General features: G+C 35.7%; 2 protein-coding genes and 1 long non-coding RNA gene across 3 annotated transcripts; all 3 read right to left on the bottom strand.

Moving 5' to 3' along the window:
- Positions 1–6138: 6138 nt before the first annotated feature.
- On the bottom strand, positions 6139–14085 carry LOC129724590 (uncharacterized). Its single transcript, XM_055679588.1, has 8 exons — positions 13700–14085; positions 11704–13159; positions 11485–11643; positions 8079–11427; positions 7672–8012; positions 7335–7615; positions 6625–7271; positions 6139–6565 (listed from the first exon to the last, which is right to left on the bottom strand). The coding sequence occupies exons 1-8, from the start codon at positions 13836–13838 to the stop codon at positions 6461–6463; spliced, it is 6477 nt and encodes a 2158-aa protein (XP_055535563.1). The 5' UTR covers positions 13839–14085; the 3' UTR covers positions 6139–6460.
- A 1106-nt stretch (positions 14086–15191) lies between these two features.
- LOC129723008 (FAD-linked sulfhydryl oxidase ALR) lies at positions 15192–16677 on the bottom strand. Its single transcript, XM_055676922.1, has 2 exons — positions 16125–16677; positions 15192–16071 (listed from the first exon to the last, which is right to left on the bottom strand). The coding sequence occupies exons 1-2, from the start codon at positions 16493–16495 to the stop codon at positions 15909–15911; spliced, it is 534 nt and encodes a 177-aa protein (XP_055532897.1). The 5' UTR covers positions 16496–16677; the 3' UTR covers positions 15192–15908.
- Positions 16678–20667: 3990 nt separating this feature from the next.
- On the bottom strand, positions 20668–21887 carry LOC129725652 (uncharacterized). The gene is made up of 4 exons (XR_008728134.1): positions 21746–21887; positions 21122–21692; positions 20974–21062; positions 20668–20904 (listed from the first exon to the last, which is right to left on the bottom strand). It is a non-coding gene; the product is annotated as an uncharacterized LOC129725652 (long non-coding RNA).
- Between the last annotated feature and the right edge of the window lie 2163 nt (positions 21888–24050).

Raw genomic sequence — 24050 nt, forward strand, 5'->3', positions numbered from 1 at the left:
AATTCATTCAGGCAAAATGACGACCTTCGGTTTTTAAAAAACAGCCCAAAGTGACCAAATACCATCCAATACGAGAATCTCCGGAGCCAGAATGTTGCAAGAAGCTAAAAATTGACCTCGGACACCATTATCAATTGTAGGATGGCAACTTCTGATTTCTGGAAAACAGCCAAAGATGGCCGATTCCCGTCTAACATAAGTATCTCCGGATCTAGAATGCTACACAGCAGCTGTAATCGACCAAAGACTCCATTTTGGATTCTAGATTAACGACTTCCGGTTCCTGGGAAACAGCCGGAAATGATCGAATAACACCCAATATGGGTGTTTCTTCAACCAGAATGACGCTCAGAGGCCAGAAATTATCTTAAATACCATTTTGAAATCCAAGATGGCGACTACCGGTTTGTGAAAAACAGCTTATAAACAAATACTATCCAATATGAGTATCTCTGGAATGATGACCAGAATGATGCAAGGAGCTAACGATTGACCTCAGGCACCATTTTGAATTGCTAAATGGCAGCTTCTAGAAAACAGTCGCAAATGACCGAAAAATACTCAATATGAATATTTCCGTTATCGAGATGATGCATAGAAACCAAACATTGACCCTGGATACCATTTTGAATTTAAAGACGACCACTTTTAGTTTCTGGAAAACAACCGAAATAACTAAATACCTCCCTATATGGGTATTTCCGGTGTTAGATTGATGCCAGAAAATCTGCTGAAAATTACCGAATACCACCCAATATAAATATATTCAGAATTAAGGCGATGTACAGAAGCCAAAAGTCGAGGATGTTGTCATTTTGATAAAACCAATCATTTTAAACGATTTGTTATTCGACTTTGATTATATCCTATGACCGATTCGTCGTGCACTAGCAGATTTTGAACACATCGCAAGGAATCAATGAATTTGGTAAGTTCAAATTGTACGATACCATATTTAAATTATGTTGAGGCCACATATACTGATCAAAGCAGGTGTAGCTTTCAATAGTCTTTGAATTTGTTTTCTTTCCATAACTTTTGAGCCACATATCAAATTGTTATGAAGTTTGTTATTTGTAAGTTTGAGAGATGACTCGTTCGTATGGCACTAGTTATGTTCAAATAAGTCACGTAATCTTTGAGATAAGAGACTTTCGTTGTTTTATTGACAGTTTAATTCATAACGGTAGTTTAAGTTCGATTATAATCAAATGAAATGGGAACGTATAGGGCAGTCAAAATTTGAAACCACGTGTTCAATCATAATTCATCAGTTAACCCTTAACTAGCCCGCTCATCTGATAATAATATTGATCAAATCGGTTGTGTAGTTTCTGAGATAATGAAGATTCGTGGTTTTCACATCTCGGTACATTACAGACGAAGTTACAGTTCGATTAAAGTAAAATTCAATTGGGGTTTTATGCGCCAGCTAGACTAATTATTTGACACTAATTTTGTGGAAATCGGTTCAACCATCTTTGAGAAAAGTGAGTGAGTCCAAGTAGTCTTTGGAATATGATCCTTTTCATAGCTGGATTTCAAATTTTTTAACATAACAGGAAAAGTAACAGTCCGATTGCAAAACAAATCAATAGGGTCTCATGAGGCAACTAGACCTTCCATTTGACACTGATTTTATGAAAATCGGTTAAGCCATCTCTGAGAAACATGAGTGAGATTAAACAGTCTTCAAAACACGTTTCTTTAAATAACTTTTGAACCACAAGTTAAATCTTTATGAAATTCAAAAGTTAAGGGTTTTTCAAGTAGCCCGTTCATTTGAAATCAATTTTGTTCAAATCGGTATTGTCGTTTTCGAGATAATGATGTTTCGTGATTTTTACATTTTGATACATAACCTCTAAACTAAAAATCCGATCACAATGAAATTTAATAGGGTCTTATGGGACATCAAGACCTTTCATTTGCAATTAATTTCATGGAAATCGGTCCAGCCATCTCTGAGAAAAGTGAGTGAGAATAAAAATCAGCACATACACACACAAAATTTAGCGACGCTAATCGCTAAGCCGCTAACCAGAAAATTTAGCTCGATAATCGCTAAACGCTTAACGCTAAACCCACATTAGCGGAGCTTACGTTAATCGCTAACTTTTTAATATGTAAATAGTCATATCGCTATATTTATTGCTCGTGTTTTGTCAGATTTGGACCACTTTGATCTGTTTTGGTTAAACAAACGAAAACAATTACTTTTTAAAACTATTTACAGTAAGAGGTTCACGAAACGGTATTCAGATTTGATTTTGTAAAAACAAGAATAACAAAAGTTATTTAGCTTGCATTGAAAATAGATACTCTTTGGAATGTTTTCATAAAAAATCAAATACTATCTGAATCGAAAGAGTAGAACCAAAGTTGTCATAATTTCAAGCGCATTGCAATTTACCAAAGTTCTTGGTGTGCCAAAAATTCAGTCTAGACCTTGTGCTTGTTCTTCAAAATGCTCCTGTGGCTTGTACGATAACTGGAACTCCATTCTAGGGTAAAAACACTGACAAGAGTAACTTTCGCAGTAAAGTATGTTCATCTTTCGAAGCAATTTACGTACGCCATCAGCAATTCACAGTTTTTCTAAATATTTCTATTGTCGCTTCTCTACAAAATTTAGCGAATTACGATTAGCGTTTCGAAGGCCACAATTTTAGCGACGCTAACAGTTTCGCTACGCAGCTCAAAAATTAGTGAAATCGCTAACTGAATTTTAGCGTTGCTAATGACGGAATTAGCGGAATGGTGCCCACCACTGCATATCAGTATAGAAAACAAAGACGTCCCACGTCAAAAATTTGGTCAAAGATAATTGTTTGTCGCTCTCCAATTTTTACATGGGGCAAACAACAACCATCATGTCAAATAAATTTTACCATTATGTCGGAAGATAAAATATTCGACCATTGCACAATGGTCCAGAAACCAAATCTAGGGGGAAATTTGGGTCTAGAGCTCTATAGCAACATTTTAGAGAAAAATTTTCTTCTACAAAGTTGTTACATATGATAAAGCGCTTATTGAAAAATTATCAAAAATTATGGTGACCAACATTTTCGATGCAATCAAGTATCTAACTTTTTTAACAATGTTATAGCTCCATTAATTATAAGTAACTATGTAAAAAAAAGATTTTCTCTATCTTTGATAACAACCGATTTATATTGAAAAAAACACATTTTGCGCTCTAACTTTTTTTTTTTTTCATTTATTTTTATTTATTTTACTTAAGCAGGTCTGCAATAGCAGCATGCTGTATCAGTGTTGCTGGAAAATTTCAATGGTGAGCCGTCCGTCAGACATTCAATCAGTTTGGGGTGAATAGCTGTTTATACAAGCATCGTAGCGCCTTACGGTCTTCAGACGACTTTTTCCCAGGAAAATTTCCTACAAATATCATGTATCGATAAATTTTTAGGGCCCCACTGGGAATTTCTAGAGAGTAAGTTTTGAAAAAGTGGTTTTTCCCATATAAAATCGTATGGAAACTTCAAAAATCGGGCGCAAATCGGGCGTTTCACCGATCGAGCTGAAAAGTTACACAGTTGTTATGGGACCCATAAGGAACACAAAAAGTGCATGGGAGCTAACATTTATTCTTTGTCCCACCCTATTGTGCATTGGTCAAAGAGTTTAATACAGGCTTCAGAGGTGGAGATTTCAATCGTGCAAGATGCGATTCTTTTCCGGAAATTCGGAAAGAAATCACCAACGAACTAAGTACCCGCTGAAAATTCTAAAGATTTCTATTTTTCTATAGTTTATCTAATTATTATTATATGTTGTCACTCAAGTTTTTTGCAAATTCTTTCTCCTTCGAGGATAACGATGAAAAGACACCGATCCCTCTTTCTAGAAACGAAACATAGAAAAAACATTTAGTATAATACAACCAGTTCATGAAATGCTAAATTACCGTGTAATATTTTCAGGAATTTGTCTGGTAAACATAAACGGTGAGGGAGCACTGAATCCGCAATGTTTTCTTTGTACGCCATTTCGACTTTTTTACATATTAAAAATTCACGTAAATATCGTTGTCGAAAACGTCACTCCATAGCCCCACTACAGCGAACACAGTAGAAACACACAAATATTAACACGCGTAAACTGTTCACATTATAATTTGACCAATTGGGTTGTTTAGCTACTCACGGATTTCTGAATTTTATATATCAGCTAAAAGAGTGCAATTTTCTGAGCAAAACGTGATTTTTAAAATTTTCTATCATTGTCTATCGATTTTTGAATGAAGAATTTAAAATCGCTCTAAATCACTACAATGACAGTTGGTATATGGGCGAAGTGTCATTGTAGCTATTTCGAGCAATTTTAAGTTGTGATTCAAAAAGTGAATTACAACGATAGAAAATTTTTGAAAATCACGTTTTGCTTAGGCTCTTTCAGATAACATAAAAAACTGATATAGCTAAACAAATCAATTGTACGTGAATTGACAGTAAATTATACGTGTAGTTTAGGTGAAAGTTACTAATGCGTGTGCCAAATATTGTAGAGTGACCAGGGGATTGGTGTGGCCCACTTTTCGGTTGGTTTACCCTAAAACAACAGGAATAGAGCAAATGTCCCTTAATTTTCATTGACTTATTTTCGAATAAATATGTTTATGAACGGTAAAAATCAGGACTTAACGTTTGTTTTCAGTACAATGTTCACTTTCAATGAATATCTTATGTTATGTGTAACCCTTTTATATGAAATTTCGATGCCATGATGAATTTATGATTAGTAGGCAAAATTCTGAAGGCAGCACTCCTCCGAGTGTGACTGAAAGCCAGAGATGCCAGAATTATTTCGTGTATATCCGCAGATTCTACGAATTCATCCGTATACTGTACACCCGTAGAAGTGAAGCAAATCCGTGGATCTACGAAGAAATTTGTAGGTCTGTTAAGCCTGCTAGTAGTACACTCCCAATCAATAGGGTATATGGGGTTTTCCATTTGTTTCTGTATTGGTGTGATGCTTTAGTGTTAGTGAGATAGCTTTCTTTGTTAGCTGTAAGAATCTCGAACAAAAAATAAATAAACAGAGATGAATTCTACACACACTATCTTATGTGGTTTTCGTTTTCGCGGTGTAGTGACACTCGGACTACACTTTTGACACCGTAAATGTTTTGTTTCACTTTCCAGACTACACTTTTTCTGTCTATGACTACCCTTTTTCTGTCCCGGACTACACCCGAAAAAAATCAGAATGTACTGTAGGAAGTTACCAACAAAATTCACACGTATGTGTCAAAACTGGTATTTTTTTGTTCCACGTGGTAAAGTGTCAGGTAATTTTTTTCACCACATTTACGAGATGGACATATGAAATGAAAACGAGACAAAATGAAAACAAAACAAATTGACAGCCATACCATTATTACGCATACCAATGCAACTACACTGAAAATGTTTTATTTGAAGCTGCAAAGTGTAGTCCGGAAAAAGTGTAGCTACACCGCGAAAGCGAATTCGACATAAGATTGCTATGGTGCTAATGCTCGTGAGATCTTACTTGGAGAACTCTATATATAGTAGGGGTATATATAGATACGGAGAATGGTTTCAATCTCGAATTTAAAGGGCTTTTGTTTGTTAACAACGATGACGTAGAACTTCAAAAACAAAGCGGAAAAACAATGTCCGGTAGATTTTTTCACAAATTTTCACAGGCTGAAAATGCTTTTAAACAGCTTTCGCTCGTTGACGAAGACCTACGTCACAACCCAAATGCAGACAAATATCTTCTTCTTCGTCACCTGTATAAACCTCATTGCTATTAATTCGCCTTCGATGGTAGCCAATTTTTCGCTAATTTATTATTACAATGATATTTTAGATATTAACTTTTGGTCAGCTCTCACTTTTCGATTAACACATTACCGTTTAAAATCCATTATGTTTTATTAAAATTATATGCGTTTGAAGAGAGCGCATGTTCGTTACACTTTCTACGGCATGCCACCCTATAAGTAATAAGACGTCGTCCTAGATAAAAAAGGAACACTTATCAGAGCACACCGTTATCATTTTTTACTTTGTAGAAAAAAAAAACAGTTCAAGCATTGGGACGGTGATATTTTATCTACTTACGACAATTCTACAATATAGATTATTAGATCATCAACATAGTACATAGATTATAATAAACTATTTTAAGTGTGAATAGAAATGCATTTGACTGAAAACAAAAATATATTACTAACTCATATTGAGTGTTATACCAATGAGCCAATACTTCATTCGACAAGTACTATTTTTGCACAACAAATACCTTTTGTGTGCGATACCCCATCCAATGACACCATTTTTGATACATAAAATATCACATTTAAGAGTACACAGATCTTCATAATCATATTAACTTGAATAGAATCAGTCGCTACTGCAGAATATCACGGACTAGAATCACCATTTCAATCAAGTCACCTAGTCTATGCTGTGGACATCTTCCGTTTTAGCTCCTCATTTTGTTCTATAAGTACAATAGCCATGTTTTTGTACTTTTCGTACTTATTACGTAGCATTTCAATGTCGTCCTGAAAAAACAAAGCCAATTATAATTCCTCTCGCAGCTTGATTAAGAGTTGGTATTTACGTTCGAAGACAGATCAGTCTGTACTATCTTTTCCGTTTTGCTCACACAATGTTTGCTCTGGAGCAACTTCATCATTTGCGTATGCTTATCCTCGCTCTCTTTCAGCTGGCGTTTCAACAGCAAAACCTCTTGCTGGACGTTTTTGTTAGCAATACTACTTTCATTTTCTTTTTCCTGTATGTCCTGAGACAGACTAACAATCTTTTCATTTCTAATGCGGCACAATCTTTTCATATCCTGATATTTACTGCTCAGTCTTCGTAGCTCTTCCTGGATCTCTTCTAGCTGCTTCGATTTATTTTTCCCCAATGGAGAATTCATTGAACTATTTTCTACTCGATCTGTGTTAACTGCCTTGTCACTGCGTAGCGATTGCATTCGCTGCTGCCGTACGCAGTTATTGCAATGTTTCGTCAGTTGTTGACGTTCTCGATCTATTGCAACGGAAAGGGTTCGGATTTCATCTTGCAGTTTAAAAATATCACTCTCCCTTTCTTTTATTAACCGACGTAGCTCAACAACGTCATTTTTCAATGGGTTTGCAGCAGCCATCATTTTCTCCGTCTTCAACTGACATTCTTTGATTGTTAGTTGCCTTCGCAGGTCCTTAATCTGGATATCCATTTCGACACAACTGCAGTCGCTTGCTATAAAAAGTTTTGAAAATTATATTTAGTTTCAATCGGTGTTGAGATTGTACAGAAACCCACAGCTCGGATCCGTCATTGTAGAGTTATCTTTCGTATTAAACCACACACCTCTTCGATCATCGTGCGTACTTTGCCGTCGGGATCGACGATCTTTGTCAGCTAACCTACGTAGATCATCCATTTCCATTACCAGATTTTGATGCTTGACTCGCAACTCATCGTTCTGCCGTTGTAGTGATCGATGTTTGTTCTTAGTATCTTCGTACACTTGCTCGTAATGATTAATCTTTTCCTCTAGCGCCCCAATTTGTAACTCTTTTTCTTGGAAACTTGCCTCATGCCTGAGAATAAGCTTATGTAGACCTGTGAATATTATGATTTCATTGATTTGGCCTACCTCATAGTGGACACTTCTTCTTTTAGTTCATCGATTCGCTCTTGCAGCTGATTAGTCTTGGACACGTGTGTTTTCTGCAGCTCGTGTAGCTGCTTTAAAAGATCATCATTTTCTTTACGCAAGGCCTGCGCAACTCTACTATCACCAAGCGAAGGACGGCCGTCTGGAGAAAGATTCGATTTTGCTTCCGCTAACTGCTGTTGTAGATTTTCGTTGGTCTTTTTCTCTTGTCCTAAAAGCTTTGCCGTTTGATCTAGTTCCGAGCTTTTCCGTTCGAGCTTACACTGTAAGTCGTCTTTTTGTTCGTTTAATTGTTTGATAGTAGATTCCATGGAACGCATCTAAACAATTAATGAAAAGTAACGTGTAATGTTTGCCTTCAACTAAATGATTACGAAAAAACATACCTCAGTTTCAACCACTTGATTCAATTTGGATAACAGATCTTCTTTTTCCCGCTCAAGGTTTTTGAGCTGTAGATCATTTTGAGTGTTGAGCTGGAGACTGTCTTGGATTTGTGAATCTAATTCAATCAACTTTACATTGTATTCCTGCTTGTTGTTCTCTAGCTCGGTTAATTTAGCGGCTAAATCACGATTCAAAGCTTTAAGCTTATCTTCGCGAATTATTACTTCGGCGTTGAGATTAACAATTTGCGCTTCTTGTCTGGTGTTTGTAGCTTCTAACTGTTGTATTTCCTCGGCAAGTGTGTTAAGCTTTGATTGTAAGTCTAGTTTTACTTGTTCGAGCTCCTTTATGTACTGCTGCAACTTTAGAGAGTGTTCCTCTTTAGCATCAAGGTCAATTCGATATTGGGTTTTTTCTTTTACAAATTCCTCTGTTAGTTTAGTATTTTTCTCGTGTAGTAAATTTATTTGAATAGAATCATCTTTCTGCTTTTCAAGGTGCACCAGGTTCTCTGATAGCTGTTGTTGAAGATGCTCTAACTTATTTTCCAATTCAGATACAATGCGTTTCAGATCGTCTATTTCGATTGTCTGGGCAGAGCAGATTTTATCTTTTTCTTCCAGTGAGGATCGCATCAACATGAGTTGCTGTTCCAAATCGTCTCTCACCTTCCCAGTTTCAATGTGGGCTAGTTCTATATGTTCATTCTTTAGTTTAAGAGCAGCTACTTCATTCTCAAGTGATATTATTTGAAGTTTAACGCGTTCTAGTTGTTCGTTTTTGCAGTTTGCTTCACCTTTCAACGAATTCATTTCAACCACCGTCTGTTCTAGCTGCTGGTAAATTTCCTGCTTCTGTTTCTCTAGAGTGTTCAACTCTTCTTTAAGCTGCTTTACATCAGCCGAACATATTTCAGTTTGCTCGAGTTTACTTGCAAGCTCAGTTACGTTTGTTTCCAAAGAAGCTACTTGCGTATTAGTTTTTTCTAACAGTGCTTCTTTTTCTGCAACTTGTTGCTTTAGTAATTCACAATCCGCCACAAGATCTATGATTTGTTCTTGAAGTGCCATCTTCTCCTGTTTCATACTATCTAGCAATCGTTTTTGTTCTTGTGTTTGCTTTTCTGATTCCTTTAGTTTCTCAATCAGTTCATTTTCATTTATTTGAGCCAAGCGTTCCTTCAACTGCACGATAGATTTTCGCAATGTAAGTTGCTCTTGTATGCCATGTGCGATGGTCTCTGTTTTTACGCCTAACTCCTGTTCATAATCACTATTTTGTTTCTGGTATTGCTCAACCTTTTCGTTATTTTCCTGAAGCTGCTGATCTAAATTACCGAGATCGATTTTCAAAGCACGAACTTCTCGGTCCAGGTGTTCGCGGATGTTTGACGATTCTTCAATTTCCGTTTCCAACGACTGTATTCTGGACATAAGCTTAGTTTTTTGTTGTTCTGCTTCTGAGAGCCTCGCTTCCAATGTACTAATTTGTTGCTCCATGCTGGCAGCTGTTTGCTCCAATTCGTATTTTGTCTGCTGCAGATCATTGATTTCATTTTTCAACACTAGTCTATCGTTTTCGTTGGTATTCTCCTTTTCAGAGACCAGTTGCGAAAGTTCATTGCATAATGTATCGCACTTATCGTCTGCTTTCTCCTTTTCCTCCAACAGAACTTGGTAGCTCTGTTGTATAGTCTCTAATTGCAGGAGTAGAGAATCTTTTTCCAACTTTACCATATTCAGCTCTCCTAAGGTTTGCTGTAATTCGGGCAGTGCCTCAGAATTTGCTTCAGAATTATTTTCTGTACCTTTTAAATGATTCGCGACATTAGAAAGCTGCATTTGCAAATCCGTATTCTGTTCAGAGAGACGTGTTATTCTAGCTGAAAGAGATGTAAGCTCTGTTTCTTGATCCGACACAGTTTTCTGTAGCGATTGATTCTTAGCTAGCATTTCTTGCAGTTCTGTTTTTACCTCACCTAGTTCGAGTTGACTTTGAGTTGAATATATGACATAGTCTCGCCGTTGCTCAGAGAGCTCATCCTCCAAACTATTTTTTTCGGATTGCATATCAAATAGTTGTTTTTCAACTCGTTGGCTTTTTTCTTTACACTCCTCTAATTTTTCTTCGAGATCCGATATCTGATCTTGCAGTTGCTTTTCGATATCATCAGCAATTTTCTGATGATCGAAAGCCATTGTAATACTATCATACTCAGCTTTACAGGATAAGTATTTATTTTCTTGTTCCTTCATGTTTTCTTCGAGCTTTTGTTTTTCTTCCAACACTTTGCTTATCTGTTGCAAAAACTGTTCTTTTTCTAATCGAAGAGTTTTCAAAATGGTTTCGTTCTCTGCTAAAGTGTTGTTCATTTGCTCAATTTGTTCTTTGTAGTTATCAATATCCTGGATGTAATCTAAAACCTGTGTCGACAATTCATTGTACTCGCTAGTCATTTTGGAAAGCTCTTTCTTGTATTCTTGTGAACTTTGTTCCAAAGTTGATACACGTGAACGTTCATGCTCAAGTTGATTAGTAATTTGTTTCAGAAGATTTTCTTTTTCAGCTGTTTTCACGATCTCGCTTTCATACTTAACCAGCAACGTATTAACTTGCTTATTTTCTTCTTCCAACAGTTTTACCTTTTTCTTGAGTTCACCATTTTCAATGGTTACATCTAGCATTTGGCAGTTATCGTTATCGTAGATAACATTTGTTTTTCCTTCTTCATTCACTAGTACTATCTTTGCTGGCGAAGAACGACCTGTACTATCATTGAAGCTAATTTCCCCTATACTATCAACTAACTCATCCGTATCAATACTAGTATTTATGAGCAGATCCTCGTCTGCTAAAATACCTCTCAATTTTGTCATTACACGAAACAGTTTCTTTGCATCTTTTCTACACACATCTTTATCTAGCAGTTCTTTAAATTTAGCAATCTTATCGGCTCCGTCATGTACAGTTTTTTTCAGTTTCTCCGCTTCGGTATGACACTTTTCTAACTGCAGTTGAAGCTCGTAGTTTCGTACTTCCAATTGTTTCAATTCCGTTCGGGCATTCTGCAACGATAATTCACTGCTGTCAACTAAACCGATCATTTTCGCGCTTCCATTGCTACCACTTTCGCGGGCCTCCTGTAGGCATTCAATTAATTCTTTTTCTCGATTTTTTGACCTCTGCTGGAACAACTCGTACTCGACCTGAATACTATTCTGTAGATTACGACAGAGCTCTGCTTCTTTCATTGATGCCTCACACTCTTTACGAGCAACTATCAGCTCCTTTTCCATGTCGAAGATTTGTTCTCGCTTTTGACGTAGTTCTTCTTCATAATCTCGGCAACTGAAATGGATAAAAATGAATAACCTTGGAGATGAATATCAGTGAATGTCGACTAACCGTTCTTCCAACGACTCTAATCTTTCCTCTCTGTTTTTCAGGTCATCTTGCAGTTCCTCACGGGTGTACAGCTGGTTCTTTATGTTAGCAAGATCTAAATTTTTCTCAAGGTTGGTAAACTCCTGTAGTTCAAGTAGCTCCTGTTCTAGTTCTTTGCATCTAAAAGCAAAAAATAGATTCGAACTTTTTTCCACAGTATCTAAGTATATATGTAGTAACCTTTTTTCATAATCGAACACTAGCGAGTCTCCGGTAGAAGACCGACGTGATCTTCTCTTAGATTTGAATCCACAAGGCGTATGTATGTCCCTAGCAATACTTTGAGGTGATCGCTCTCCGAAGTCAACTAACTCAGCCGGTACGAATTCGTCGCTGTTGTCCAACCTTTCAATGGTATTCAAAAACTGACGTGTAGGCGTCGTGGAACGTACCTTTCTCGCTAGGAGATCTGCTGATATACCATGATTAATCAACTCGGGTCGAACTGAAATTGACGAAGTTTTCTCGTTGCCGTACGACGAATCTTGACCTGATAAAAATGGAGGGGGTGGTGGCATTAGACGATTATCTCGTTCGACATAACCAACCGGTTTGGGTATACCGGAACTTGAGGGACACCATGTGCGACGCCGTGCTTTATCGAATTGAATGTGAGTTTGGGAATTGATAATTTGATTAGTACGCATCGTAATAGCGTTCTGAAGTTCCAGAGTTTTTATTTTACTATTTTTACTCTGTTCGGACTTGAGCTCATCTTGAAGCCGCTTGATTTCACGCTGCAAACGCTTCATCATTGCCGTTTCCGATATGACTTCATTTACTATCGGTTTGTTTTTAATAGTTTTCGCGCGCATTGCAAAGCTAAGAGTGTAGTAGCTTTCGTCTAGAGCTGCTGGTGTGATGTTACATATCATAGAAGTCACCGCATTCCCTCCCAGAGACGCTTGCAGTATGCGGGTCAACTTGGAGTCTCTGTAGTTTATATACTTTAGATTATCTGCATTTTCACTAAGTTTCTGAATGACACAACTTAGTGAAAGCAAGCTCTTATTAATGTGAGCACCCTCTTTCAATCTCGATCCCGTTGCTCCAGTTTGATCTGCTTTTTCACTACCTGCCAGATCAACTAAATTCAACGTACTTATTTGAACCGCATCGTTTTCATCCCCTTCTGTCCGACCAATATCGCTAGATTCTATCGTTATCCGGAAAATCGTATGCGACCGACTAGAACGTTCATTCATGTTCGTATCACCGATTCGTTTCACCTTGTTACCTTCCTCTAAATGCTTCATTATTTGTTCTGGGCAGTTTATTATCACCTCCTTATAGTTCAACTGTACATCTCCAAACTGACTCTCTAGTATTTTTAAATTGGCGTTACTCTTATCCAAAAGATCGTAAATTTTCTCATTATAAATTTCAATATAGCCGACACGAATCAAAAACTGACGATCCTTGTTATTTTCAATCTCTCGGAAAATTTCACGAGCCGTTAGTGGAACTACGCCCAGTTCCTCGTCTCCATCACCCATCATTGTGTAGGTTTTTCCGGACGAAGTTTGTCCGTACGCGAAAATCGTCCCATTTATACCGTTCAACGTTGAATGTACAATGGGCCTGCAGACACGCTCGAACAGTTCTTTAGTGCGAACCGACTCATCAAAAATGTGATCTAGAAGCAAACATAATGCGTTTCAAGTTTCTCATATATTATGTTCGTCTTTTAGTTTGAAATTGTGTATGTTATTGAGAGTTCTTCGATCAAAAGCCTTTTTCTTGTGAAAACATAGCAAAAAATGCTTTAAAAGTTGTGTATCTCACAAATTGCTTTAGTTTGTACCTATGTATCTATACTATCATGTGCATTCAGATGAGCTTCCCAAAAAACATATGACACTTGAAGTTATGCAAATAAATGGAAATAACACATAATTTTTAAATTTGACGACTCGGCAGATGTTGAGTGAACAATGGACTTATTTTGTAATCCAATAAAACTTAGTAAGATACATCAGAAATACTTTAAACAATTACACTAAAAGCTAATTATTATTCAACGGCTTCAAAATAGATAAGCAGCGACAAAGTTCAGAACGGTCGTTGCCGGCTTCATTATAGTTTATCTCTATGTTCATGTTTTGAGGTGTTCTAATTATAGCAAAAAACATTAATATTTTTGCATAGTTTCTGTCACACATAAAAAAAAACTTACCGAACACAAACGGTTCTCCGCTTCCGTCAACGTGAGCGATCGTGTTGTCCCGGATCCGCCATTGCGACGTAAGCTTCAGATCTTTCTCCCGCTTTATAAGTGGCCGAACCTTGATAGAAACGGTTATATTGTCGGCCATAGTCAACTTGTTCGGAAGTGACGGGCCCAGATCCGCCACAATTGTAACTATAACAAAAAAAAGACACTAGACTTGACTTTAAACACCCAACGCCACCAATTTCTTAACAGATGTGTTTTTTCTTTTTTTGTAACCGCGGCAAGCGTAACCGAAAAACGATCACTTTCAAGCTTTCTGCTGCAATTTGTGCAATCCACAGTACATTGTTTCGGATCAATGACGTATAAACGGTGAAACTACATAGACAATCCAATTGGAAGAAATATTTCACAGTATCTCGGACTTAGCGGTGTCCGGGTTTCCCAATTTATCGTTTACTTTCTTCGTAGCAAATAATATCGATTGTTTGGCATCTAATGATCAACTGAACGAAATTATCGACTATTCGCGACTAAAATACGAATCACAGACAAACATATGTGCCTTTTTAAAGGAAAATTCTAGAAAATCTTCGTTCTTATTCGAAACTTTTCACTTTTGCGCCATCATGTGAGCTTACTACCAAACTAATAATTTTTGTAAAAACGGTTTTTGTTTTTGCTAATTATTGGCGGTTTTTGTGGAAATAATCGACTATTTGCTACTAAATACGAATCACAGACAAACAAATGTGATGGAAAATCTTCGTCCTTAGTCGGATTTTTTCACTTATATAGGAACACTCTTTAGAAGGTTTCGTCAATTAATGTTGTCAAGCTGGAATAGAAACACACTGTTCAAAAGAATAAAAAAAAGAATCTTCAACAAATGAGCCGTTGCGGAACAGAGTGGTCTAAAGACCATTTTTTTCGAAAATGAGTTTTTTGCATAAACCGCATCTACTCAAGAAGCTGAAATTGGGAGATCAAGAAAATTTCGTAAAATCGAATTTTGAAGATGATTTAAAATTCGTCCGAAACAGAATGGCCGTTTTGTTTCGGAACAGAGTGGTCTATGTACATAAATCGATGTAATACTATCATGTAACACGTAACATGTAGCATATTACATGTGATGAGGAACATGCCACTTGTTTTGTACATGTCACACGTAATATGTAAAATGTTACACGTAATGTAACACGAAAAATGTAACATGTAAAATGTTATGTAATATGTAATATCTTGTGTTACATGTAATGTAGCACGTGAAATCTTACATGTGACATGCTATATGTATCATATAACATGTGACACTAGCCATTTCATACGATTTACCGTCATTTTCTTTGTCATTCACCGGGTTTGTGAACATAGACCACTCTGTTCCGAAACGATTCGAGGATTCCAGTGAATATATATATGAAGTCAGAGTGGTCTATGTACATTGGTGAGATAAAATCACCGATTTCGCAAAGAAATTCTTATCCCAATGTTAAACCACTTCATAACCTTTATATTAGAACATTTTGTTTGAAAGAATCCGTTGAACAGAATTTTATTCAGAGATTTTTCGAAAATTGCTTCTTCTGGACAATTTGCTCAATGGCACATAGACCACTCTGGTTCGCAACGCCTCAAATGTGTCTGGAGTAAATTAATTATATTTGAGAAAAAAGGAATTTGAAAATCATATTTCTATCCTAAAACTACTATGTTTGGAAATTACTTACGAACAAAAATAAAAGAGGTCTAACGTCTGAGTTAGAACCTCTTTTTAAGTACTAATCTTCAAGTGTAAATTAGCATGTACTAGAATATTTTTCATATTGCATTTATGTGAAAGTAAAGAAATTATTTACTAACAATTTCAATTTGATTGTGACATTTTTGTTCACAGATCCATAAACAACTATTGCAAAAATTTAATAAAAAACTTGGACTTGATAAATATGTTACTACATACTACTACTACTTAAGAAATCCTTTTGAAATAAAGTATCTCTACTAGGATATTGCATAAAAGAATATAAAAAAAAATACTTCTTTAACCACACAACAGTGAAATGTAATTAGGATGCTAAAGAGACATGTTCACCCACAAATGAACTGAAAACTATAACAGCAAAACTATGTGATTTATAAATCTTCAGTAAAAGATAGTCCTATTCGCATTTATGAGATAAACAATATTCAATTCTCTAAAATTCCACTAATCACAAGAGCCATCAGCAGGTCCATCACGCCAACGTTCATTAACCTTGGAGCAATCGAATTCCGGTTTTCCAAGTTTTGCGTTTACAGTGTTATGCATTCGGCACAGCCATTGGGACAGTGCATGCTGGGATTTTGTTTCCGGTGGAGTTTTCTTTAGCCTGGAGCAAAAATGAATTAGCCAAATTAACGTAGCTTATTCAGACAACCTTACTCTGCCTGAAAATCTTTGGAACAATATTCACAGGGATACACTCTAGCAAAAGCGCTGAAGAATTGCCGCACATTAGTTTGTTCTTCACTGGTGGGATTGTCGGGAAAATATGCGGCCATTGTATGCAATAGGCCCCATGTATATAGTCCTAAGCGTTCCTTGTCTAGGGGGCAGTGCGCTGGTAGGCCATTTGAGCCGTGGCTTGTATTTGGAGATTTTGCCGAAGCGGATGGCACGGATTCCGAACTATTTTCACTACTTGAAGAAAGCGCTTTCCTCTGTTGTTTAGACCACGATTTAAAATCTACGCATGTGCGACAGGGAACCGGATCCTTTGTTGTAGACGGCTGAGATGATTCGGCTGTAGGCATCGTAAAATACTGCTAGTAAATAAAATTAACCGGCTTTAACTAAAACGATATGTTGTGAAGGTTGTGAACATCGACCGTGATCGCCGTGATGCAATTCGTACATTAGTTATGAAATATTTCATTGTTTACTGAAGAAGAATAACGAAGAAATTGCCAGTTGTTAAGAATAACTTAACAAATCAAACGTCAGTTGCTGTAGTAACAGATGGTGCTTACCTACTCTTCTACACTGAAAATGAGATGGATGAGAAAGAGTGTAATCCAGGCCTGTGAAAAGACGCCATTTTTGTGTGACCGAAAAATAACAAGCAAAATATTGGAACCACGGTGGGTTCGCAATGGAAATGGAGTCACATACAACCCAGTGCAAAAGCATAGGCGCGTCTAAGGCCTGGTGTAATCAGAATAAAGTACGATAATTTGTATGATTTGTACAATTTATTAAAATTTCATCTGACAAGGTATTTGTCTTAATGAATAACTTAATACTAACGCAAAGTCAATAAACGATCACAAAATCTATCTACGAAAACGAAGTCTGTTTTTTAAAGCTGTTCCAGTAACATCACATATATAAGACATATACAGTAACTGTTCGCTAACTGGGTGCTGTTTAACTGGGCTGCTTTTTAACTGGGCGTTCGCTAATTGGGCTATAGCCCAGTTAAAAAGCAGATGAACGTCAAAAATCAGCGTTTGGCATATCGCTGTCAAAACGAGATAGGGGCACATGAATAGTAAATTGAAATTGATTTTTTCAGTTCAATGGATTTTGGTTGTCATCACACATGCGATCCACCAGATATCCATCTACTCGTTTCCAGGTCAAATAAATATTTTGTTGGAAGAAAATGTTTCCAAGCAACGGTTAGTGCAAATAAAGCACACGCATAGCTAAAGACAATTTATTATTTCTCAGTTACTGTTCATCAATCAGAATTTTTAGTGTATTTGTTTTAAAACATTTTCCAATATTCGCTGAGGGAGTTTTGCCTAGCGCCATTACATCGAAATCCCCCTCGGTTTTTGACGACATTTGAAATGTCAGCCCAGTTAGCGAGCGACATTCGATAACTGGGCTAGGCCCTCAGCCCAGTTAGCGAACGAACAGTGTACACACTTAATCGTATAATGTTGCCTCGGCAAAACAAAATACCGAACTACTTGAAAATGTTGTTATTTTACCGTAATGCTGTTGTTTTTTACTGAGATATCGAAAATCCAACATGTTCACCGAATTATCGTAAACTAAATTACCGGAATAATCAGTAAATTAACAAATATCCGAGCTCCGTAAAACTAACTACCGAACTATGTAAATTTTTCTTTTACCGAGATTTCGTCAAACGAAAACACGAAAAAAGTTAATTTCGTTCCGAGGGGCAAGACAGTTTTTATCTGAGTTACTTTTATGCTTGGGAGTAACTGTAATTTACTCAATATCACTCCGAAATTTCCAGATGATTCACATCTTCGATTACCTTGAGAACAAGAAAAATATATGAGCGGTGAAACCGAGTAACATTCATATTTATATTCGCGGTGGGGAAAAGGTTTAAGGATGGATATTCAGAGACACGAGAGTTACTGAGATTTGTTCTTTATTTTCACGTTTTTACTTTTATCTGAGTAGTACCTCTTATACTTGGGAGTTACTCTAATTTACTCAATAAATATTACTCCGAACTTCTAAGATGATTCACATCTTTGATTACCTTGAGAGCAAGATATATATATATATATATATATATATATATATATATATATATATATATATATATATATATATATATATATATATATATATATATATATATATATATATATATATATATATATATATATATATATATATATATATATATATATATATATATATATATATATAAGGTGGGACCAAGTAAAGTTTAAGGATGGATATTCAGAGACACGAGAGTAATTCAGATTTGCTCTTTATTTTTCAGGTTTTCTCAGAAAAATCCCGACAACCTCAAATTTACTCATTGTCTTACGCCTCGTTTCGTTCAACAAAAACACAACTTTCAAAAAACGTGCGCCATAATTTACACGCGTTATAATTCGACTGTTGTGAAAATGACAGAAATTTTACGTCTTATTAACAAGGAGGAAAAATCTGTAATATTTAGAATAACAAACATATTGAGTAAGTACATTTTCGGTAAAAGTTTTCTGTTATTCTCAGAAATATAAAAAAATAGAAATATACAAATTTCAACCAAATATCCACATAATTTCCGTGAACTTTTGAATGGTAAATGAATGCCCATAAAAACAAATTTAAATTATAAAGAATTTAATCTTGCAGACTTTACCCGGTCATTAACAATGGTTCGAACTAAAAATCCCACGAGAGTTTCTGAGCGCACACGCGATGCTGCTACAACGCAAGAACATTTGCTGAATGGGCTGATGCAATATATAGGAGTACGTTTTGAAACAATCACAAGCAAAATTAGAAATTTCATATTTATTTTATGCATTTTTTAGATTGACGATGCGTCTCCCAGATGGTCATGAGGTACGATGCTGGCAATGCTGGCCTAACAAGCCATATGAGGTATACAAAGGTGAGGAAGAAGAAGACATTTGTCTGTATTAGTAACGAAAAAATGGTAAACAGAAGCACGTGTTGGGGTTGTGACGTAGATCTTCAAAAACATGAAAATGCCATTTGGAATTGTGTTCCGCATTGTTCAACGACGCAGGTAGGCATTTTCAGCCGTAAACTGTCATAACTTGTGAAAATTTCTTGAAAAAAAATGTACCGAACATTGATTTTTGGGCATTGTTTTTTGACTTCTACGTCATCACTGTCAACAAAAAAGAGGCCCTTTAAACCCGAGACTCAAACCATCCCGTACCTTTCTATATTCCATTGTAACAAGCCAGTCGTCGTAGGTTCGAGTCTCGGCTCGGAAGAGACTGTTAGTGTGAGTAGGATCGTAGCGCTAGCCCCACAATTGTCCTGTACATTAAACAGTCGGCTGCAAAGTTTGTGTATAAATGAACAGAAGGTCAAGTTCCGAACCGGAATTTGGAACCAAAGCTTTGCTTTTTTTTAATTTAAGATGCGCTTTATACAAATTATACACTTCCTATATTGGTGGTTTAGGATGAGTTGCTGCAGAATGAGCGAAACTACTTCATTTCCTGGAAGCAGCACAACATTCCTGTTGGATTTGAAGCAGTGACAGCCTTCCTACGGTTGCAAACGCTTCGATGTATTTGCCAACAACTGTATGCCTACTGATAAGCATTTTTTATGCATTAAGGCACTGGTATTTAGCATTATTAAATTGAATACTACTGGCGAGAAATTAGCTCGTTCGATACAACAAACCCAACCGAATAAGTTTATCTATTCATCATGCCGTTAGAAATGAATTTATTCGTTCACATAATTATTGCAATGTGTAATTTTTTCTAGAGAAAGTCTCATTAATTCCGATTTTCAGTAAATTTCACCGGAGTACGTCATATTCATCGATGTTTTACCGAAGTTCTTATAACAATTTCACAACACAATTTCTGAAAAAAAAACAGCGTTCAGTATTTTCAACCGAGTTTCAGTATTACTTTCCGGGTATCTCGGTAAAATATAACCGAGATACTCGTTAAAGTTTAACAGTTGTTATAATTTCAATTTCACAGAAGCTCGGTATTCTGAAGCTTTACCGAGATTTTTACCGAGTTCTCAGCTGTTAAAATCTCGTAAAATCAGTTTACCGTACTCGGTGATAAAATATAAGTGTGTATCTAATTGGAAACAGTGAATATTTGTTAATCAATCATATTCAGGCAAAAAAACTACTGGAGTTTATAAGAACACCTTATGTTTCATATACATTTTATAATATTGCCCTATGCAATTCATAAAGTTTTGGTTTTAAAACTTGGAAAGCAGTCTTATGAAATCGTAAGCTCTTATCTCAAATTTTGAAAGGAAATCTTATGAAGTTTAAATATATTTCATATGAGTTGACAACAGAAAATAAATATTTCGTAACAATACTTCATGAAATTCGAAAGACAATATTTTGCTAAATAGAAAACAAGTCTTTTGGACTTCTGATGTTCATTCGAAAAAGTGTTTTTCGTTTTACAAACTGAATTTATTTACAGCTGTCTAATCTCCTGGAGTAATATCGTTTATTAATATTAATTTATATTGAAAAGTGACTCGTCAACTGTGTCTTAACTTACAAAAGTCGGTCCCTTTTTGGCCTTATAAGCTGGCAAATGTAAATGTAAATCTTTTTCAACTACAACTAATTTTGGTCAAATAGATGTTTGTTGCTCTTCTTATATATCCTATGTTTTTCTTAGCTGTACGGACGTTTCTGTTCTGTTCCGCACCAATAGCAATGTGTCAGACTGGGCAACAGTCACTGTTCGTTAAAATTGTTAGGTAAATTAGTTTTGAGAAAAAGAGTGTATAATAACATTTCCATACTTACTTGGAAATTAGTTCACACAAGGCATCCATTTTTTTCTTGAATCCTTTGCTCAGATTTCTTAATCAAAGCTTTTGGGAGGCATTATCAAGCTAAAAAGTATATAAATAGAAGATAAACCCATGAACGTGTAAATATTAGGAGAACTTACAAGTTGATAAGCAAACTCTTTTGCGACTTCTGCGAGCTGTCTCAAAAACGGTTTCGTATCGGAAAACTAACTTACAACCGACAAAGTAACGTTGACTAGGGAAGTTTATTAATTTACCCAACGTACTGCTGCTTCTCATGCAGGTGACAAAAGACGATAGTTGTCTGTATCGTTTCCTCTCTAACTACTTCACGTAATTGATTTTACTCAAGACTTTTCCAGAATGATTGGCACAACCACGACCGTTAAATAAATTTCATCACCGCTCACAGATGCTTTCTCGGATGCTTCCCCAGCAAACAATTTTGTTGTATACCAGCTTATCAGGCTTGAGTTCTGCCGGAATCAGTCTAATAGCAGTTTAACAAGCTGAAAATCAACAAAATTGTCTGTTGGGTAGTTAGCCCCAACGTTATGCAATTGTAAACTGCTGTATGTTTATTTATGTATAATAATTCTTACTCTTCAACTTTGTACTCATGACCATAACTAACTACTGGAAGATTGTTGATAGCAGAAATGAACTCTGATCAACTTAAGATTATAAGGGCCAGCGTTTGCAATCCTGGTTCTATAATATGTTCAATAGTCACAAACTTGCAAGTTATTAATTTTTTTTGTTACCTTTAAAAATATCCAGATATAGCAGACACTACTGTTAAAAATCCACGTTCAGCGATAATTCGTTCAATAAATCTGCCGTTTTCACTTGTTTTTGATTTTCTCTTATAATTTTCACACTGTTGGCAGTTATAGAAAAAACAAGACAGGATATGATGGTTTAGTTATTCGTTTGTTAAGAATTGAATTTAAACTGGCCATGGGAGGTAGTAAGATGTTTGTGGATAGTTGCCATAATTACTTGTGCTGCGTCCCTGATGGTAAAAAAATGATAAAATAAACATAATGATTAAATTTTTGATTTGTGACAGTGTTGCAATTATATGACGCTATATTATATTCCACGTCTCTTTTTTCTTTCTATTTTAAGCTATTTCACAAGATGCCTCAGCAATTCTAATAATTAGAAAAAAGGATTTAAAAGGAAAAATTATCGAGTATGCGTCCAAATCAAAAAATGGGTTAGGATGTAGCTTCAGAGATGGGAAATTAATTTTAGACAAATGTACTCAAATTGAGTGCCAAACGGCTTTGCATCCACAAATGCTTTATATATTTTACCAACTCGGCCAATCACATGGACTGTATACTGCATCAATTGAAATATGATGACCTCTTTTTTAAACAGAAAATTGAAGGAAAAGTTGAAGAATTTTTTGAAAACTATTTAGTAAGAACAGTTTGCCAAGAAGGAGTTCCCATAAAAAATTGACAATAAATTGAAATATTTCAAATATGAAAATATTTATGAAATGCTTTTTCTGAACTACAACGAAAACTCCCTGATAATCGAAGTGAATTGAATACTCCAACATGTAGGCTTACTAACATTTTCGAGCATTTTTACCCGTCTCGTCTTTTTACCATTTTGTACCGTTTTTTGATACTCCGAAATAAAGCTTTGCATAAAAATTTTTCAAAATGGAAAATAAATTTCTAAATCTGTTAATATTACGGAGTTTATTTCATGTATTTCTGGCAGTATTGCGCCACTGGGAAGGACATTCTCTATCGTGAAAGGTATCACATGCATAATTTCATCAAACACTTAAAATTGTACAGAATGAGCCAGGTTCATCATAGCAATGAATAACTGTTTGTATGTCTAGATTACTAAAAAATCAGTCTTCTCGTTTGTCCCGTTTTTTGAACCCATTTGTTCCGTTTTCCCTTCGACGAAATTTAATTAGCTTAGCAACATGACACTCTAAAACTATACAAAAATGATTGCATGAAGTTTTGAAAAATCTGTCGTATGCACGAAATGTGCATCAAAATGTTTTTAATATTGCTGATATCGAAATCAATAATAAGATAAAAATCGAATGTGACTTATGTAGTTTCTCAAACAATTTCTTTGTTTAATGTCAACAATCTCAGATCAGATTTCATTCATTTTTGGTTTATTTCAAGTCATGGTCATGTTGTGATCCGCTACATTTTCTACAAACTGAAAGTTACATCAGACACGTCCAAGCTGAGTTCCAAACTTGTGTAAAGATTTTTGTACCAGCAATTCGTAACCAGATAGCGCTACCAGTGACGCCAGTCTCATACACCAGCGAAAAAAAATGTATTGTAGCGATAAGGTCACCAGGCGGCGCTAGTATAAAAGTGATTTATAACACAATTCTCTTTGAAATTTTACACGGAATTTTCGATCAATTTTGTTCTTATTTGGACGTCTGTCTGTGGTTACATTTATGCTACTTAATCGACATATTATTCGTTCACAGAAAAAAAACCCAAAAGAGTGTTATCGTGTAAAATAACATTTAAATGGTTGTGAATTAACCATTCTCCGTACCAAAACAAATGCACATAAGTTGTAAGAAGTGTCCTTTATTCAGATATGTGGATTGATCATTCCTGTAAACAAAAATAGTTCAATGTTATTGTTCGCAGAACAAGTACGCACAAAATTAGAGCATTTTGTGTGTTATGTAAATCCAATACTTTCAAAGAAAAAAAAAAGAAAAGAAAATCAGTTTGACGGCGTTTCACCTTAATTTTCTCTTATAGTTTTGACACTGTTGGCGGTTATAGAAAAAACAAGACGGGATATGACATTCAAAAGGCACGCAATAGAAATTCAGAAAGATGTTTATGAAAATCAATCGCATGACGTATGAAATTCGTGCTTCATGCTTATACAATTTATTATTGTCATATGAAATTCATTCTAGCATCATGGAATCGTATATCTTGAATTCATCAAAGCTTCATAAGGAGTTACTACAAATTTGATATGAGGTGTTTTCTTTTTTTGAAGTATCAATAAATAAAACACGTAATTTGAGATTTACAC

The sequence above is a fragment of the Wyeomyia smithii genome, chromosome 2 (assembly GCF_029784165.1).
Source record: "Wyeomyia smithii strain HCP4-BCI-WySm-NY-G18 chromosome 2, ASM2978416v1, whole genome shotgun sequence".
NCBI lineage: Eukaryota > Metazoa > Arthropoda > Insecta > Diptera > Culicidae > Wyeomyia > Wyeomyia smithii.